This window comes from Cebus imitator, unplaced genomic scaffold (genome assembly GCF_001604975.1).
Source record: "Cebus imitator isolate Cc_AM_T3 unplaced genomic scaffold, Cebus_imitator-1.0 Scaffold117, whole genome shotgun sequence".
In the NCBI taxonomy this organism is placed as follows: domain Eukaryota; kingdom Metazoa; phylum Chordata; class Mammalia; order Primates; family Cebidae; genus Cebus; species Cebus imitator.
In genome coordinates, this window is record NW_016107432.1 from 7,384,491 (window position 1) to 7,404,614 (window position 20,124).

The following is a 20,124-nucleotide window of genomic DNA, read 5'->3' on the forward strand; positions in this document are numbered from 1 at the left end:
AAAGCCCAGCCTCTTTCCTGATGATGTCTTCACGCCCAGGCTGGCAGAACGAGGTGGGGCCTTGCATATAGATCAGGAAAGCCAGCAAGAGAAAGCTTGCATATACATCAGGAAACCCATGCAGTGATGGCTGGGATGGATTCTGACAGGTAACTCATATCCCAGCAGCAAGTGCCTTGGGCTTTTGTGGGACTTGCTCATTTTCTTCACTTGCCTTTGCTTCAGTGAAGGCAGGCCATTGAATGTGCATGAACATGCGGTTTAGTTTTCTTCCTTTTGGTAAAATTTTATGCATGAAGAAATTAACAAATCAGAAAAATTATTCTGTTACTCTATGTGATTGCCCATTCTTTCATTCATTCTGCAATGCACTTAACCTTCAAGAGTCACATAATAAGTTACGTTAGTTTGCCTGGGTTGCCATGACGACGTACAGTTAAGTCCTCACTGAATGTTGTCCATAGGTTCTTGGAAACTGTGACTAAGTGAAGCAACATACAACGAAACCAATTTGTTTTTTGTTTTGCTGTGTTTTGAGATGGAGTCTTACTCTGTCACTCAGGCTGGAGTGCAGTGGCACAATCTCAGCTCACTGCAACCTCTGCCTTCCGGGTTTAAGCGATTCTCCTGCCTCAGCCTCCCAAGTAGCTGGGACTACAGGTGCTCATCACCATGCCCAGCTAATTTTTGTATTTTTAGTAGAGACACGGTTTCACCATATTGGCCAGACTGGTCTCGAACTCCTGACCTCAAGCGATCTGCCCACCTCAGTCTCCCAAAGTGTTGGGATTACAGCCATGAGCCACCGTGGCTGTCCACAAAACTAATCTGATCACAGGCTAATTGACACAAACAAGGCTTAAGTTCCTCTCCTTGTTCAGGTCACCAAAACATCACCAAACTTTGAAATAAAGACCCCAAACACTTCTAATGTTAAACACTGAAATAAATGTGAAAGACTCAAACAAATTTAAATTTAAGACAGACAAAANAAAAAAAAAAAAAAAAAAAAAAAAAACACAAGTAAGATGATTGTTTGCCCAATTGATCCAGGTCAGCGTCCCAGGTGGTGGCTAGGGCCTCTCCCGGCAGCTCAGGGTGCAAAGCCTGGACAGGACATTCACACACACACGCACACTCACACAGGCTGGGACTATGTCGACATGCCAGTTCACCTAACGTGCTCCGCTGTGGGATGTGGGTGGAAACCAGAGTACCCTGAGAAAGCCCATGCAGACACGGGGAGAAGGGGCGAACTCCACAGACACTGTGGCCCTGGCCGGGAATCTTTTCTTTTTTTCCTCATTAATGTCATAATGAAATGATATTATTTGCAAACTTGGGTGACTTAACAAAAATTTATTTTCTCACTTTCTGGAGCCCAGAAGCCCAAGATGGAGGGTCGGCAGGGTCAGCTTCTCCCGAGGCCTCTCTCCTTGGCTTGTGGAGTCCATCTCTGCCCTGTGTCCTCGCCTGGTCGCCCCTCTGTGTGTCCCTGCGTCTTCATCTCTTATGAGGACCCCAGTCAGATTGGATCAGGGCCCACGCTCAGGACTTTCTTTCAACTTAATTGACTCTTTAAAAGAGCTTATCTCCAAATATAATCACATTCTAAGGAACCTGGGGGTGAGGCCTTCAACACATGAACTTTGGGGGGGCACATTGAACCCATAACAGAAATCCTGGGTGCTGAGAGCTGGGGAAGGCAGGGCCCCCACCTGAAAGACTAGCAGCATAGCCCATACAGGATGGTACATTCAACTGTTCTAGAAAGGTTGGTGGTAGAAACAGAAGATCAGTGGACCCCAGGAAGACAGGCAGGGAAGCCTGGCCAAAGGAGACCCCTCCATGGGAGGGGGAGACAGAGAGCCCCGGAGGGACACCATGAGCGGTGGGGAGGAAGGGCCTCTGTGGCCGGGCCTATGGGGGAATGTGGGCTCAGTCCTCTGTTCTCTTTAAAGATGGGGTATACCGCCTTGCAGGCGAGGGGCGGGGGAGGAGAAAAGGGAGCTAGCCCAGGGATGGGCCCTCCCATAGCAGCCCCATCTTGACCATCTTGGATCCTGTGATGCAGAGAGTGACATCATCGCCCCGGACAGATGAGGAAACTAAGGCTGGGGTGATGAAATGCTACGTGATCCAGGGCTGCTGAAGGCACAGTTCTGAGTGCAGATTTCAGGCAGATGACACAGTGTTTGGTCTAGCTGGGGCGGGGTGAAAGCCTGGTAGAATGTCTTGGATTCACTTTCGTTAAAGAGTTGAAGCACAAAAGTATTCCTTCTCAGAATAATGTAACAGCCTTGTTAGAAATTTGAGGAAGGAAATCCCACCCCCATCCTCATAGCACTATCAGTTTGCGTATTTGTTTGCCACCTAAATGCAGTCAAATTAATAACAGCTAAGCACTCACTGAGTACTTGTGTGGCACCAAGCCACTGTGCACAGGCTTGACAAGTATTAACATAACTAATCCTTAGACAGTGCGAAAAACACAGTGAGAGCGTCATCCTCACTGAATAGATGGGGAAAGGAAGACACTGGGTGATTGCAACTTACCCAAGGCCCCACCCTAGCTGTGTGAACCCCGGCAGCCTGGCCCAGAAGATGTCTCTGCAGCCACGTGGGCCCGTGTGTCCCTCTGCCATGACGGAGCCAACTATTTTCCTAGCACTCTGTACAGCACTGCATTTTCATATTTAACACACTCGTCATTGGTTTAATCAGGGAACAGGTACTTCACTGTGTCATATTTGTGAGTGCTGTAACCACCACCACAAGCTTGGCAACCAGAAGTCGGAATCAGTCTTCCTGGGCTAGTCAAGCTGTCGGTGGAGCCAAGCCCTCTCTGAGGCTGGAGGAGAAATCCATTGCTTTGTCTTCGCCAGTCTAGAGCTGCATTCAGAGCTCCGGGCCCTGCCTCCGTCTTTGGAGCCAGCTGTGTGCCGTCCTGTGTCAGGGCCCACACGGCCGTCCCGAGACTCAGCCCTCTCTGTCGCGCTCTCTCAAGGACACTTGTGATGGCTCTTAGAGACCAACCAGATAATCCAGGTCCAAATCCACATCTCACCATCCTTCCCCTCATCACGTCTGCAGTCTCTCTTGCATTTTAAGGTGACAGCCATAGGTTCCAGGGATTAGGGCCTACATAAACTTGGGGTCATAATTTGCCCTGCCAAAGTGAAATTTGTCATTTTCTGCTTAGTTTAAGATTAGGAATGGTATGAGAATTAAATATTGTTAGCATGTTTATTGTTATAGGCCAATCTATAAACTAGAAAAAAAGGCTTTTGGTTTTTTTGGCCAGTCTCCCCATATCATACAACTCATCAGAAAGTGCTCAGCCTGACTCTGGCTAATTGGAGCTGCTACTGTGGTCCAGATTGGAAGGACCTTGATTATGATCCACACTCTTTTTTTTTTTTGAGATGGAATCTCGCTCTGTCACCCAGGCTGGAATGCAGTGGCGCGATCTTAGCTCATTGCACCTCCATGTCCGCCTCCTGGGTTCAGGTGATTCTCCTGCCTCAGCCTCCTAAGTAGCTGGGATTACAAGCATGCACCACCACGCCCAGCTAATCTTCGTATTTTTAGTAGAGACAGGGTTTCATCATGTTGATCAGGCTTGTCTCAAACTCCTGACCTCGTGATCCACCCACCTCAGCCTCCCAAAGGGCTGGGATCACAGGCGTGAGCCTCCGCACCTGGCTGAGAGCACACTCTTGTCTGCCACCCTTGAGACCTTTCCTCAGGGCATGAGAACTGGAATAGGAGAGGGGACTCTTGGCCTTATTAGTAATAATAATGTATCACGTGATTTAATCTTCATGACAGCCTGCTGAACAAGGTTAATGACCTCGATTTTGTAGATAAAGATACTGAGGGTCATCGTGCTGGACTAGCCCTGTTAAGACCCTTATGGCTGGTGAATGACAGAGCCAGCAGCAAAGCTAGGTCTTCACCCAGGGCAGCAGTATCTGTCCTGGATGTGCAGGTGCCCAGCGTGGACTTGGGGAAGGAGTGAGGATGTGCAGAACTTAGGCATGGAGGCTGTGAATGCACTTTCGTGTGTATCATGGTTTCTATTACACAGGCAAGATTGGCACATTAAGGGGTTTTGGAAACTAGGCACCATGGCAGACAGGCCCGTCTTTGCAGTGCCTCCCCCCACCACCCACCATGGGTCCAGGAGCCCAGGCTTTCTGTTTGGACGTTTCCCCTTGATCCTGTGCGTGTCTCTTTCTCACATGCTGCAATCAGGGTTTACATCCATCTGGGTTCATGTCTGCCTGTGACATAGCCCCAGTGTGTCTGCAAGACCATACAAAGCCTCCCTGTGACTTAGCCATTCCTAATAGACAGTTAAGCCACTTCTGGCATCTCACCTGGGAGAATAAGTAATGCGGAGATTAATTTTTTTTCAGTTGCAGAAACCTTTTTCTGAATTTCTATCATTGCCTTAGATTTATAAGAATGTAGCTAAAATGGGAGACAGCAGAGCAGAAGGTGACAAGGCTGAGTCCAGAAGTGAGACTGACTCGATTCTATAATGCTGTGTGACTTTGGGCAAATGTCTGCCCCCTCTGATCCTGTTTCTTCATGTGTGAAGTTGGGGTAGCAGAACCCACCTGCAGGCTGGTAATGTGAGGATTCATTGAAACCACTGAGTTAAAGCTCTTAGCCTAAATGGCTCAGGCTCGGGCACTCTAATTTGGCATTACTTGAATTTGCAATTACTGGCTTCGTGTGAAGACACTGAAGATTTCTGATGCATGGTACCTAATTGTTCAAATGATGTCTTTGAAGCATTGTGGATAATCTTTAGAACTATGTGCATGAATATTATATAAAATGTAATCTTGTCAGAACATCGAATTGGCCAAATGACAAAAAAAAAAAAAAAAAAAAAAAAAAAAAAAAAAAAAAAAAAAAAAAAAAAAAAAAAAAAAAAAAAATAGTAATTTGGCCCTGGTATCTGCAAAAGTCTTAGGCCATGCTGCCTGGTGCGGTGGCTCACACCTGTAATCCCAGCACTTTGGGAGGCCGAGGTGGATGGATCTCCTGAGGTCAGGAGTTCAAGGCCAGCCTGTCCAACATGGTGAAACCCTATCTCTACTAAAAATACAAGAACTACCCAGGTGTGGTGGTGCATGCCTATAATCCCAGCTACTCAGGAGGCTGAGTCAAGAGAATCACTTGAACCTGGGAGGCGGAGGTAGCAGTGAGCCGAGATTGCACCACTACACTCCAGCCTGGGCAACAAGAGCAAAACTCTGTCTCAAAAAANAAAAAAAAAAAAAAAAAAAAAAAAAAGGCTTAGGCCATGTTGACTACAATCTGAGCAAGGGCCTTTCTGCTTTCCATGCTGCAGAATTCGGGAGCTGGAGCTGTCAGAGAGGAAACTCCTCCAGAAGGTGGACCAGCTGAGTGCCCACGTGGCCCAGGAGAGAAGCGCCTGGCTCGAGGCCCAGGAGAAGCTGGCGGCGCTGCAGGGGGAGCTGGCCGGCCGGGTACTGTTCCTTTCTCCTTTCCAGTCCCTTTTTCCTGTCCATCAGGGCTGTGGGAACTCAGTAGCCGTGCAGTTGGGCGAAGACAGTATAGGGCGGGCCTGGAAGAGCCCAGGCAGGAGGGTTAGAGAGATCCTAAGTTCACGATGCATGCAGCGACTGCGGGGCCTGGGGTTTGCAGGGATGCGAGGGTGGGGGCTGTGACTGTGGAGGCTGCACACTTGCTGGAAACTCTTATGCCTGAGTATCCCAGCGCCAGACCACAGCCTGAGGACAGGAGTTGGCTGATGCAGGACTCCTGGCATCTGGAGCTCTTATGCAGATGGGGGAGGCTGATCAGAAACAAATAACTCTAAACCTGGACGTGGGGTGCCGTGGGGGAGTGTGGGATCCCCCATGGCGTGTGTTCAAGGGGCTGGGGGATTTGAGGAGAGCTACAGCGAGCTGGAGCCATGTGAGCTGGGCCTTGCTGGGAAGGGCATGTGAGGCGTGGGTGACAGCATGGGCCGTAGCACAGAGGTGTGGGAGGACACAGAGGGTGTCACCGTGCAAGGGACAGAGTGGGTGAGTGGGAAAGTTCCAGAGGGGCCAGGTGGCCAACTCCACTGCATGGCCCAATTGTGAAGACACTGGGGAACAAGCTTTAGGGGACTTAAATTGGGAAGCCTCAGGGTCAGACGGTCATTTGGGGGATGCCACTCTCCCTGCATGGGAGAGAGAGATGGCAGAGGCAGGGGGAGACGTTCAAAAGCTTACTGGAGAAACAGCGGGCAGTTAAGGGCGGGGGCTCTGGAGGCAGAAGCCTGGAGCCAAACCCTGGCTCTGCTACTCACTAGCTGTGTGACCTTGGGCAAGTGACTTAAACTCTCTGGGCCTCAGTTTCCTCATCTGTGAAGTGGGAATGATATCATGTGGGCTGAGTTGATACATGTAAAACACTCACAACAGTAGGTATTTAAATGACACTATCTGCTTTTATAATTATTAACCATTACTGAAATTTTCCAGGGGGAGGATGATGGGGGCTGGAGAGCAAGCCGCTTTTAGGAAAGGCTGCAGAGGCAAAACCCACAAAACTCCAAGGTAGCTGCATGCGGTACCCAGCGGTCCCTGGAGGCAGCCTGTTTTAGTTTGCTGCTACTTAAAATGCAGCCAGAGATTTTCAAACTGCAGGTTGCAACCCACCTACGGGATGTGAGATTGATTCAGAGTCTCACAACCGGCACTTAAAAATCAAAACAGACTAAGAAATATAAAAGCACAGTGCCTGTGCTAGAGGGAGTGCTGTTTTGAGAAACTTGTTTCAACTGTACACAGGTGTGTGTATAGCGGGCGTGACGTTCAGGGCTGTTTCATGCGTGTTTCTTATAGTGGGAAACTGTCAACAAAGCTGGGAAAGCACTTGACACACATCTTGGGTGAAATAGAAGTGACGTGGAATGATAAGGATTCCAATTAAATTGAAAATAGTCCCTGAATTGCTAGGGAGATGTCGGAGTGGAATTTTTCCCCCTCGATACTGAACTTCAGGTGCAGAGAATCAAGTTACTTCTCCTCCTTGGCTCATAGCACTCATAATTACCATCCTGAGGGGCGTTTTTAACTTCAGTATAGTGGCATTGTGCGGGACTCCACCGCCACTGATGTGATGCCTCTGTGGAAAATACTGTCATAGATGCTTTTGGAGCCATGCCTGTGTGCATGTAGGATTTCCGAGGTGAATGTGACCCAGCCCTGTCATGATGTTCACAGTGTGACGGGGGGTAAAGGATGAGGGTGACAGCAAGGGGCATGCTGTCAGGGAGTGAAAGCTACTGCAGGGACCAGCAGTTTCTGCAGGGTGACACTAAGCCCTTTTCCAACAGGTCCTCTTGTTAAATGTCTCATGTGCTGTGTGTGCACCTGGGAAAGACCCGTTGCATAACCCCATTTCCAGATGGGCAGCAGATGTTCACAGTGATAGGGTCTCTCGGTTGCCACTTGGCCCGGCCACCACCCTGCCCCCAACCCTCTAGCCCTAAATCTCTCACTGCAAACATCCGTATTTTGAAGTGACTTTTGCAGGAGTGCATGAGGGAGTTTTCCATGCCCTTCGCACCTGTATGTACCAAATGGCAGCTTTGCTTTGTTGCTATCAATGTTTCCAGTAAGCGTTTGCACATGAAGATGCCTTGTTTCTGTAGTGACCTGCCGTCATTCTAAAAGCTGCCAAAGGCAGACTTTCCAGGCTCTGAAAGTCCTCCACCAGGCACCGTGCAAAGCTCATCACAGAATTCATGCCTTCAGGAAGACCAGGAGAATTCTCCTCCCAGGGAATCTGACCCCAGCTTTTATCTGCCCCACATTCCCCAGAACTATCAAACGAAGCCTGTCTGAGCTTTTCCCAGGTTTCCTCTTTCATGTCTGCTCTTAGCTTGTTTTTGTTTTCTGGAAGCTCCCTGGCAAAAGAGCAGCAGCAAGTGCTGGCAGTTGAAAGAAAGATTAATGTAGGGGCAGTTCTATCTGTTTGCTTGAATTAATTCTGAAAAGTAGCCAACGGCTCTAATTTTCGTAGTGAATGTTGCATCCCAGTCCAGCTCACAGCCCATGAGTGGGAGGAGGCAGATGTGTTCTCTGGCCAGGCGGGTGGCCAGATGAAAAAGAAAAGGGCTGAGTCAGATACAAGGTGTTCAGCATCTTGGCCACAGTGAATTTTAGCTGCGTGATATGCAAGCCACTTCTGAGTGTCCCGCAGGCTAGTAATGCTGCTCCCTCCAGGTGGAGTGTCCACAGTCATGACAGCTGCTGTGACACTGGTGTTGTGACCCTGGCTGGGCTAGGGATTGACCCTGTAGGTGTGAAATGAGGATCTCTGGGCAGTGCTGGGGTGGAAGTGGGACACTTGGGAGCAGCTGTGTGCACGCAGGTGCGGACATATTGAGTATCTGGACATCTCCAGTGGTCCTCAGGTGTGTGCTCGCTGATGGCCATCCTGCCGCCTGCACAGCTCCCTTCCAGAACTCAGGGAGCTCTTGAGGGTGCAGGGCCCAGACTGGGATAGATGAGGTGACAGAGACACTTAGCTCCCGTGCGAAATTTAAGAGGCTGCCAAAACAGAGATAATACTTTGATGCACTATTTTAATGCACAAAATGCAAAAACGCACCAGGCACGAAATACGGAAATGTTAAGTCAAGACAGGATCAGTGTGAGCCGCGGTGTGTCCTTCGAGCTTGCTGACACCCTCATCCACCGCCAACTTGTAGGTCCGGGAGAAAGAGAGCTTGGCCAGGCGGCAGCGGTGCCGGCTGCGGCGGTTGCGGGAGCGGCTGCGGCGCAAGGACGAGGCACTGGGGCAGCAGGTGGCGGCCCTGGAGCGCTGCCGGCGGACCGAGCGGCGCCAGCTGGTCCTGGTGCGCGAGCAGGAGCGCGTTCTGCGGGCGCAGGTGCAGAGGCTGGAGCACGACGTGCGGCGCCTCTGCCGCGCCGCGGGCCTCCTGTTGGCCCAGTGGGACACAGCGGCCCCGGGCCCCCAGGGCGCCCTGGAGGCGGCTGCGGAGCTGCGCGCCCTGCAGGCGAGGGCCGAGCGCAGCGAGCGCGAGCGGGAGGAGGCGGCGCGCAGGCTGCGGGAGCAGCGAGCCACCGAGCGCCGGCTCCGCGGGCAGCTGGAGGAGCTGCGCTGCTGCATCTACGGACTGAAGCTGTCGGAGATTGACCTGCAGGGCCAGGTGGAGGACCTCGCCCAGCAGAACCAGTGCCTGCGAGAGGAGCTGGGAGCCCAGGTCCCTGCTGGTCACTGCAGCCTGGTAAGTGGCCGGAACCCAGGGCAGGAGTGATCTTTTGCTTTTCTTGTTCTCCTCCAGCCACTTGGTCAAGTCATGCACCCATCCAACCCTGCCAGCCCTGTCCTTCGTCCTTCACTGCATCCACCTGCCTCCCCACCCACCCTCCCATCTAAACTCACACACTCATTCACTGCACCTCGCTACCCATTCACCAACCATGTCCACCCAGCTGTCCATCCTCTGATGCACCCACTTGCCCATCATCCACCATCCAACTATCCAAACACTCGCCCACCTGCCCACCATCATTTTCCCATTCATCCTAACACCTGCTCGTCCATCCGGCCACCTATGAATCCACTTACTAAACCACCTGTTCAACTGTTTGGGTTTTTATAACAAATACCATAGATGGTGGCTTATAAACAACAGAAACTTATTTTTCACATTGGAGGCTGGAAGTCCAAGATCAAAGCACCAGCTGATTTGGTGTCTGGGGAAGGCCTGCTTCCTGGTTCACAGACGGTGCTTTCTCACCAGGTCCTCACACAGGGCAGAAGGGAGAGGGAATTCTCTGGCGCACTAATCAGTAAGGGGGCTAATTGCATCCATGAAGCCTCCACTGTTACAACCTGATTACCTCCCAAAGACCCTACCGCCTGACAACCTCACATCAGGGATTCGAGTTTCAACATATATTTGGTAGAGGAAAGACAACCATTCAGACCCTAGCACTCGCCCACCCACTTGTCTACCCACGTTCCATCATCTTCTCACTCACCACCCCACCTGTTCATCTATCTACCTCACTGCCCACTGGCCAGGCAGCCAGCCAGCCACCTTGTATCCCTCACTGTCCACTCGCTCTTGTCCATCCATCCGTCCACCATCCAATTCGTCCCTGATGAGGGTCAGGCCCTGCCATAGACAAGATCGTCAACGTGCTGTGCCATGGGACTCTTATGTGCTTGGGAAGTCCAGTCCCTCTCCTCTGGAAGCAGACACCACTTCTCCCACTTCACCTGTAGCACCAAAGGTGACAACGTTCCCTGGTGGCAGTTCTGTGCATGCATCTTCAGTTTTCCCTCTTTAGACTGTGAGCTCCTTGAGGGCAGGGTCCAGGTGTGATGGTCTCTGTGGCCTCAGTCCCCATAGCAGCCCCAGGAGGGCCCCAGGATGGTGGAGTAGAGAGCATGCAGGGTAGGGTCCCCTTATGGTTTGCATATTTACTTGCTGTGTGACCTTGGGCAAGCTTCTTAAACCCTGGAGGGCAGGCTGGACATGTATTGATTCACTCGACTGAGCGGAGAGTAGAAGCTTGCATTTTGTGTATTCCTGCCATGTGCTCGGCTCTGTACTGGGTGTTTGCAAAGACGTTATTTCATTTAATGCTTATGGCGGCAGGTGGCATTAGCATCTTCCTTTTGTGTTTGAAGAAGCTGAGGCTCAGAGGACAGCATATTTTAGCTGTTGTCACCCAGCTATTAAGGGACTGAACTGGAATGTGTTCAAAATTCGATGTGAGTGCAAACGTTATCGTCTCCGCTGTAGCAGCCTGCCTTCGGCAATGGAAACACTAACTCAGCTCCTGCAAAGAGGTCCAGAGCCGGCCTCTCCCCTGTGGCTCAATTTGCATTTAAGGAAAAATGAGTGAGCAACCTTAGCCCAAAGAAGATTACTCATTTTTTTGAAATAAAATTTATCTTCAAACCTGGACAATCCATTTAAAACTACCTGGAACCTTAAGTGGTCTGAATTTTCTCAGGATAGTGATGTGTGTCTTGTTCCAGTTAGCTTAGTAATGGCGTTATTCGTGGTCAGAGTTGACATTTGTACTGTTTTATCCTCCTGTTCTTGCTCTTGTACATTTCCTGTTTGTTCTTCTTCTTTATGTTCATCAGATAAAAGGAAAACAAAGTGTATAGCATTGGCATCTTGTTGTGATTTTGGAAAATAAATTGTGCATAGATGGAAATTGTCATTTAAAATTACTCTCTGTAATTTTCCTACACTTAAGACTTTAGACTTTAAAGTCTTACTTTAAGTCCTCCCAATCTCTCCATTCATTCTATCTTCCTCTTGTAAAAGTCCCAGTGGCCTAGGGAACTGCACCTCGCATGGGGCTTGGCTTTCAAGGCTGCACTGGAGGCTCCTGTGCACAGTGACACTTCTCAGAAATAGCTGCCTGCTATTTCTTCAAGATGGTTATTTGGGAGAAAGCACAAGTACCTGTGCATTTAGGAAGTACCTGCTCATGTCTTGGCCACTCTGTCTTCTCATGTAATCTTTAGGGCTGCCTTGTGAGACAGGTGCTGTTTACCCACTGAACAGATGGAGAAGCTGAGACCCAGGGAGGTTAAGTGAGGTCACCACAGGCACCAGCTGCTAAGTATCCCAGGAGCAAAAGGACACGGCCAGAGCCGAGCCATGACTCCTGCCTGCTGCCTGGAGGTCGAGGTCCTGGGGTCAGAGTTTGTTACTGAGGAGCTTGGGGCAGCAACAGTGGCTGGATTTAGTCGATTCTATGCCATCAGCTCACCGGCTCCTTGTCGGTGTGTGCCTGTGACCTTCTCAAGGTTTCATGCTTCCTCTGCTAAAAGTCCCAGTGGCCCAGGGGAACTGCACCTCACGCGGGGCTCAGCTTTCAAGCCCGCACTGTAGGCTGGCCTGCACAGTCACACTTTCCTTGAAAGCTCCCTAAACTGCCCATTATATGTGATCCCCAGCCATTTCTGCCTCAGCCTCTCATCGGCGGAGTAGCTGAGAAAACAGGGTTGCAACTCAGGAATCTGTGGGGTGTAGAATGCTGAGCCTTCAACACTGGAGTGGAGCAAGATGCTCAGGCTCAGAGGTGCAGGTAGGAATGTGAGTGGAGATGTTGGAGGATTCCAGCACAGCTCTGCCTCCTACCAGCTGAGACACCCTCAGGCAGGTTCCTAAATTCTCTGTGCCTTACTTTCCCAAGTGTGAAATGGGATTAATACTGGGACAGTGATAATAATAGTGCATCCTGGTGTGGGTGTGAGGATGAAATGAGAAAGTGGAGGGAAAGCTCTTAGCTCAGTGCCAGTGTATTTTGATGATCAATCTAATCTAGCTTCTGTTACTGTCAGCATTGTCACCACCATCACCATCACCACCATCACCATCACTATCGCCATCACATCATCACCATCATCATTATCACCATCACATCATCATCACCATCACCATCACATCATCACATCATCATCACCATCATCACCATCACCACCATCATCATCACCGTCACCACTATCATCACCATCACCATCACATCATCATCACCATCACCATCACATCATCATATCATCATCACCATCATCACCATCATCATCACCATCACCACTATCATCAGCATCATCATCACCATCACCACCATCATCATCACCGTCACCACTATCATCACCATCACCATCACCATCACATCATCATCACCATCACCACCATCATCATCACCATCATGATCATCATCACCATCACATCATCCTGAACACCATCACCATCACCATCACCACCATCATCATCACCATCACCACCATCATCATCACCATCACCACCATCACCATCACCATCACCATCACCACTATCATCACCATCACCATCACCATCACATCATCATCACCATCACCACCATCATCATCACCATCACCACCATCATCATCACCATCATCACCATCACCATCACCATCACCACTATCATCACCATCACCATCACATCATCACCATCAGCATCACCATCATATCATCATCACCATCATCACTATTATAATCACCATCACATCATCACCACCATCATCATCACCATCATGATCATCATCACCAAGATCATCACCATCACATCATCCTGACCACCATCATCATTACCATCATCATCACCATCACCACCATCATCACCATCATCACCATCACCACCATCACCACCACCACCATCATCACCATCATCACATCATCACCACCACCACCATTACCATCACATCATCATCATCACCATCACTGTCATCACTATCATCACTAACACCATCACCATCATCATCACCATCATCACCATCACCACCATCACCACAACCACCATCACCACCATCATCACATCATCACCATCACCATCATCACCATCATCACATCATCACCATCACCATCATCACCATCATCACATCATCACCACCACCATCATTACCATCACATCATCATCATCACCATCACCACTATCATCCCTATTACCATCACCATCACCATTGCCACCTTCCTCATCATCTCTTCTTGGGCTTGTGGTCATCTAGTAGGATGTTGGGTAAATCACCCTCACTACCTAAATTGTAATTTTCTTTCTCTTGGCTTCTTGTTTTCCCTGAGATTTATTTGTTTATCCTGGATTGGAGTAGGTTAGATGTGAGTGTGATTTGTCACCATTGAGCTGCTGGAGTGGCTGGGGGAGCACAGGCCGACAGGTCCTCGGGGTGGACGGGGCCTGTGGTCACCAGCTCCTGTGTCCCAGCAGCCTGTGGATGGGCTGGGAGGACTGAGAGAACTGCAGTGGCTTTGTGCGAAGGGCCATCTGGGGGCAGTTCTCTGGGCTGAGGAACTGAGAACCTTCACCTAGGTCTGCTGCAGGGCAGAGCAGTTGGGTGAAGCCCCCTGGCTAGCAGAAGACCTGGGATGTGAGAGGGGGTCAAGGGAAAGGGGCTGACTTTCATCTTGGAAGCTGCCCACCTGTTACTCACTTAATCCACAAGCAACACAGCCAGGTAGGTGTGTCCTCCTGTCTGCTTCACAGAGGAGGCAAAAGGCTCCTGCCCCATGTCACACAACCAAGGAGCGAGGCCCCAATGTAATTCCCATTCCCTGCCTTTCCTTTCACATCCACCCAGCCTCCCAGGTTGGGAGTTTCCCAGAGGCAGCTTTGGCTGCTCATGCAGCTGAGAGCCGCTCTCCAAGAGTGGGGGATTGTACCAGCAGTGACCCTGAGCCAGGCTGCCAGGGTTCTGAGCCACCTGGAGGGAGGAAGCACTGGGGCAGCAGAGCATTGCCTGAGTGGGCAGCAGGGGCCTCAGCCAGTCACAGAGTGTGACAGCGGTAGGCAAGGTGTGCCCACCTGGCTGGAGCTAACTGCTGCAGGTAAGGGCCAGGTTACCCGGGGTATCCCCAGGGCTGCAGGGTGCATCCTCAGGGAACAGGCAAGGCACAGGGTGTTAGTTTTCTGGGGCTGCTGTAACAAAGCACCTCAAACCTGCTGGCTTAAAACTGCAGACATTTATTCTCTCCCAGGTCTGGAGGCCGGAAGTTGGAAATCAAGGTGGCAGCGGGGCCGTGCTTCCTCCTGAGGCTCTGGGGGACAGTCTGTTCCTTGCCACACCTGGCTTCTGGTGGCTCCTGGCAGTCTTCGGCTTGCAGACACATCACTCTCATCTCTGCCTCCCTCTCTCCTGGCCTCTTTCCTTCGTGTGTCTGTCTCTGTGTCTTTTCTCTTCTTATATGGACATCAGATCTTTACTGGATTAGGATCCAGTCTAGTCCAGTTTGGCCTCACCTTAATTCGATCACATCTGCAAAGACACTATTTTCAACTAAGGTCATAGTCTCAGGTACCATATCTTTTGGGAAGACTCAAGCCAACCCACTCCACAAAGTTACGTGGCAGATGACAACTTATGGTCTCTTCTCCTCCTCCAGGTATTCCCTGTCCCCAGGAGCCTCCTCCGTCCTCCTGGGACCCTCACGGGCTCTGCTGTCAGTACTGGCTGAGCCTCCCGAGGCAGGGCTGGGTGGGGTGCCCTCTGCCGTCCCAGTGTCTGCTGAGTGCCACAGGTACACTGATGTGCTATACATTTATATGTTAATTCATTTACTTCCACCAAAAAAGCATCTTGCAAGACAGGCCCTGCTCTCTTTATTTTCTGTTGCATTCCCAGCTCCAGCATAGTCCTAGGCATGGAAGAGGTGCTGGGTGAATATTCATTAACTGCAAGGAGGGAGGGAGGAAGATGGCACCGACTCTCAGTTATTGGAACCTGTGTGATTTCAGGCCCCTTTTCAGCCCTGTGAGGGTGCAAAGCAGATGATCTGATTTCTGGGCTCATTTAGGACACTAGTCCTGGGACGTGCCACATCCCCTGTGGATTTCTACTGGATGAGAAATAGTGGCACTTGTCTCCCTGGTGGCATCAGAGGGAAGAACCCAAGAGAGAGTGATTGCAGGACTCTGCTGAAGGAACACTGGATAATATTTTTAGCATAAAATATCATTTGGTACAAACTGCTGACCTAAAGCGACCAGCCTGGTCAACATGGTAAAACCCCGTCTCTACTAAAAATACAAAAATTAGCCAGGCATGGTGGCATGTGCCTGTAATTCCAGCTGCCTGGGAGGCTGAGGCAGGAGAATCACTTGAACCTGGGGCAGAGGTTGCAGAGAGCTGAGATTGCACCATTGCACTCCAGCCTGGATGACAGAACGAGACTGTCTCAAAAAAAAAAAAAAAAAAATCATTGGGTAATCACTGATTCTGCCTTCTAGCAATCTGAAACCACGGCCCTTGAAAAATCAGGTTGGGAAAATGTTGATTAGCAAGAGGCTTTCTTTGGCTGTATGTGTGCGTGTATTCATTTTATTATAGCCTTTGTATTTCTGGTGTCGCTTGCTTTAACTTTTGGTTGGGGTGACGGAGGGGGGTCTCTCCTGCCCTTGAAGGGGACTCACCACTGCTTCCTGATAACATCCTTTGGGGATTTGGGTTTTATCAGATGAGTTTTGGGAACACGTGAAAGTTCAGATCATGACATGGTAGGATCAGGATTTGCTCCTTGGTGGGTTGATCCCATAGCTGTGCTTATAAACACCACGCCCTGTTCCTTCAGTAAACCCCGGTGGGCAGGTCAACAGTCAGGATTTGACGGTATCCACATGGTGTGCTTGGCTCAGGTCTGAGCTCAGTAGAGGGGCTGGGGAATGAGACAAGACCCTGCCCACAGGATGACAAAACAGATCAGATGAAGGGGTTAGGGGCAGAGAAAGGAGACCTGTGGAGTCTGTGGGTCGCGGGGGGAGGAATGGGGGCTGGACCCAGGCCACAGCATGAGACAAGGCTGCCAGGCTCTGTCCACCTCTCAGAGGAAAGCTGATGGCCCACAAAGAGCATCTTGGGGTCAAAAAGGGCTGCCTGGAGAGAAAGAATTAATTCCTCCTGAGAGATCTGCTGGGGAATCAGACGTACCAGCCAGCCACCAGCTCTCAGGTTGAATGCAGCCTGGAACTTAAAAATTAAAGTGCTGGAACCCATCGATAAAGAAACTGCAAAGCCAGATGTGGCCCTCTGTGTCTTGGTGGAAATTGCATGAGCCTCAGTGGCCCGTGGCTGTGGCTTCCAGGCCTCTGCACATCTATGAAGTCGTGGAGTCCAGAGAGCGTCGCACACTATGTGGCTTCCCAAGGTTTCCAGTGCATCTTCAAAGGACTGGGCTCTAGAGACTCAGGAGGACCAGGAGCCACACACAGGTCTTCAGCACCTTGCTCTGGACAACTGTGGTGACTGCCAAGGATCCCTCCCAGAAGCACCCCCGCATGGCTGCCTGCTGCCTCAGGATCAGGTTCAGCCTCCTGTCCACAGCACTTAAGGCCCCTGGTGCCCTGCTCCTTCAGGCCCAGTCCCCTGCATGCACTTCAGTCACACTGAGCTGCAGGTCCCTGAATGTGCAGGCTCTTCTGCCTTGTAAGCCTTCCCTGCGTCTAGAAGCTTCTAGGGCTCACCCCCCAGGTGGCTTGGAAAGCCTTGTTACTTTCTTTATTTGGTGAGAATGTTGCTTCCTCCTGGAAGACTTCCCTGATCCCACGTCACCTCAGTGCCCCCATGGTGACATGAGCTGCCTCTGGTGGCCCTGATGTTCACTGTGCCCAGATGCCCATGCCCTCAGCTGTGTGTCCCTCATCATCCCAACTGGTTCACTTCAGCTCCGTTCACAGCTCCTGGCCGCCAGCTGTGACATGCTTGATGAGTGAGTGACCTGGTGCATCAGGGAAGCTATTTGCTCCACTGCCCACGGGAAAAGGAAGCTTCTGGCTGAAGGGACGGCTGCACAGTGGCAGTGCTGGGAAGTGAGGCATAGAAATGGGGAAATGGCGGGGAGGGTCTAGTCCCAGAGATGTGTGCCACAGATCGAAAATCATCACGAAAGCTGACATTCATCAGCCTTTGGAGTGTTTATTGCCTGCCCAGCGTGGTAATGTTTTGCATTCCCCACAACAAGCTTATGAGGCGATACAGTTATTGATTCTCATTTTGCAGAGGAGGACACTGAGGCAGAGAGGTAAAGTCACTTGCCCAAGAAAGTGGAAGCAGCAGCGTCTGAAAGGAGACATAGGCTGGGCATCACCGGCAACTGTCCCTCAGTTATGTCTGATGTGCTCTGGGAGCCATGGTGTGCACTGTGGCGAGGGCGGTCATTATAAGAATGTATTTTCTCTGCTTCATGGTCACAAAGCACTTTCCTAGACAGGAACTCATGGACTCTGCAAGACGGCCGGGGCAGTGCCCATCCCCAAACCTGTGGTCTGGAGGAGTCCCATAACTTGCCTGGGGTCATATGTTTTAGAGAAAGTCACTTGGAACCCTGATCCGCAGAGGAACGGACCACTGCAAAGACAAACCCTGACTTGGGAGGAGTTTGGGGACAGGGTTTCTGCTCAGAATAAAAGGAAATAAAAACCATTCATAGTTGGCAAGACAAACATGGCTTATCTACAGATGGGTATGAATGCTTTCCTGTCAGTGTGCACTGGGCACCTGGCACGTCCCAGGTGCAGTGAGCCGGGCATGCACCTTGCTCTCCAAAAGCTTACAGGGGAGATGACATGACGATGATGCTACGGCAGAGGGTGGCCCAGGGCTGTGCCTGGCCTGGAGGGTCCTAGAAATGCTTGTGCAGACAGATGAAAACCCAGGCTCTTAAAAAGTCTTTGTCCACTGTCATCCCACAGCCGAGACCACGATCAATGTCAGGGGATTTAGGAGTGCCTGGATGGGCTCTGGCGGTGTGCATAGAGTGACGCCTGGTGGCAGCTACGTGAATCTCTTTGTTGCTGGGCGAATTCCAGGCAGCCTTGCTCACCGCTTGCTTTTGTGCAGAACGGCATATTGCGCATTTGTTTTTCACTCCAGCAGCAAGCAGGAGCTTAAAAAAAAAAAAAACAGTGTTAATAACGTCAACAAGTAAAACAGGCGAAAGGGATGAACATGCAAATAATATAAAAGAAAGCACAAAATGGCCAGTGGCCTTATTAAAAAAACATGGTCAGCTCCCTTAAGTTACAAAATAAACACCAATGAGAAAAACCTCAGAATTCCATTTTCTCCCGTACGTCTGTCAGAGGTGAAAAGGACCTGCGGCTGGGCAGCGTTTGAGCTATCAGGAGTATAAATGAACGCTTATCTTTGGAAGAACTGTCGGCCAGTAAGTATTAAACGCATTTCAAAAGGTTTATGCCGAGTCTCAGCCATGTGACTTCCACAAACGTATCCAAAACGTGGTCAGAGGGCGCAGAAGGTTATGTGCAGCCATGTTTATCTCGGCTCTGCTGATAGCTGGTAAAAATTGTAAACACTCAACTGCCCAGTAAGAGGGAATTGATTTTATCTGGAACTTTCCGCCTCCCTTTTTTCCTATCCCTTACAGCAGAGAATATTAGGTAGCTATAAAATCCACACTGCAGAAGATCTTGTAGAGAAATGAGCTTTCTATGTCATTAAATGCAAAACTCACAAAGTGAAAATTTACATTTTGTATAAATAGAACTTTCACGATGTCTATGCATAGGAAAATGTCTATGCATAGGAAAAAGCCCAGAAGGGCCTCTAACACGTTACTGTTTATGTCTGGATATCCTGGTATTCTTCATTTTCTTCTTTTTGCTTATGATTGCACATTAAAGCCAAGTCCAGACTAGGTTACAGGCAAATGTTTTCTTGAGGGTTGAACCATAGGATGGACTGATAGAGCAAGGCAGGGAGAGAGAAAGTTCTAGATCAGGTTTAGAAACCTGAGCTCTGCTCCTGTTCTCCCGTTAGCTTGCTGTGTGACCTTGGACAAGTGACTCACCCTCTCTGAGTACTGCTTTCATCTGTTGTGACATGAAGGGGGTAAGCTAGACAATGGGCAACATTTTGAGGCAGGGATCTGGGTGTGTTTATCCATGGCTGTGTCCCAGCTCCACATCAGGGCCTGCCACATAGTAGGTGCTCAGCAAGAGTTTGTTGAATTGCATTGAAGTCAGCGTGGTTATGACCACAAAATCCAAAAAAGACAGCACCGGTGACCATTTCTGCCTTCTGAGCTGCGCAGTGGCCTCCATGCTGCCTCCCCAGCCTCCTCCCTTTCTGCTTATCTGGTCCTTTCTCTTTCCTTCGACTTCTGTCTCCTCCTGCTTTCACTTTGAATTTCTGCCTCTTCCTTCTTCTTTCCTATTCCCTCTCCTTTTCCTTTGTCATTCACGCTCTTGCTCTTCCTTTCTTGGATGGCTTCTTTCTCTCTTTCATTTTCTCTTTTTCCTCTCACTCCAATGTTGATTTTAAGCAACTAACAAAGTGTGTAATTCTGGTCGAATGGGAACCAAATGCATAAAGACAAGAGGCAGTGGAAGCCAGAGGGGAGCATGTAGACAGGTGCAGCGGCCAGCCAGGCCCCCCGGGTGCAGGCAGGGGGCTGTCAGAACAGGATGCTGCTGCCCAGGCCCTCCAGGTGCAGGCACGGGGTTGTCAGGACAGGATGCTGCTGCCCAGGCCCTCCAGGTGCAGGCAGGGGGCTGTCAGGACAGGATGCTGCTGCCCAGGCCCTCCAGGTGCAGGCAC

At 50.3% G+C, this 20,124-nt stretch overlaps 1 protein-coding gene across 6 annotated transcripts in view; it reads left to right on the forward strand.

Moving 5' to 3' along the window:
* CUNH4orf50 (chromosome unknown C4orf50 homolog) overlaps positions 1-20,124 on the forward strand; it is a 120,129-nt gene that overhangs the window by 5,643 nt on the left and 94,362 nt on the right. For 4 of the 6 annotated variants that reach the window (XM_037742219.1, XM_037742218.1, XM_037742220.1 and 1 more), the window contains one exon: positions 5,369-5,507. The exons of 1 other annotated variant lie outside the window; for it this stretch is intronic. In XM_037742219.1, coding sequence (XP_037598147.1) covers positions 5,369-5,507 — 139 coding nt within the window. Of the gene's footprint in view, positions 1-5,368; positions 5,508-8,749; positions 9,290-20,124 lie in introns of all 6 variants that reach the window. One more of the 6 variants, XM_037742222.1, reaches the window with a different exon arrangement.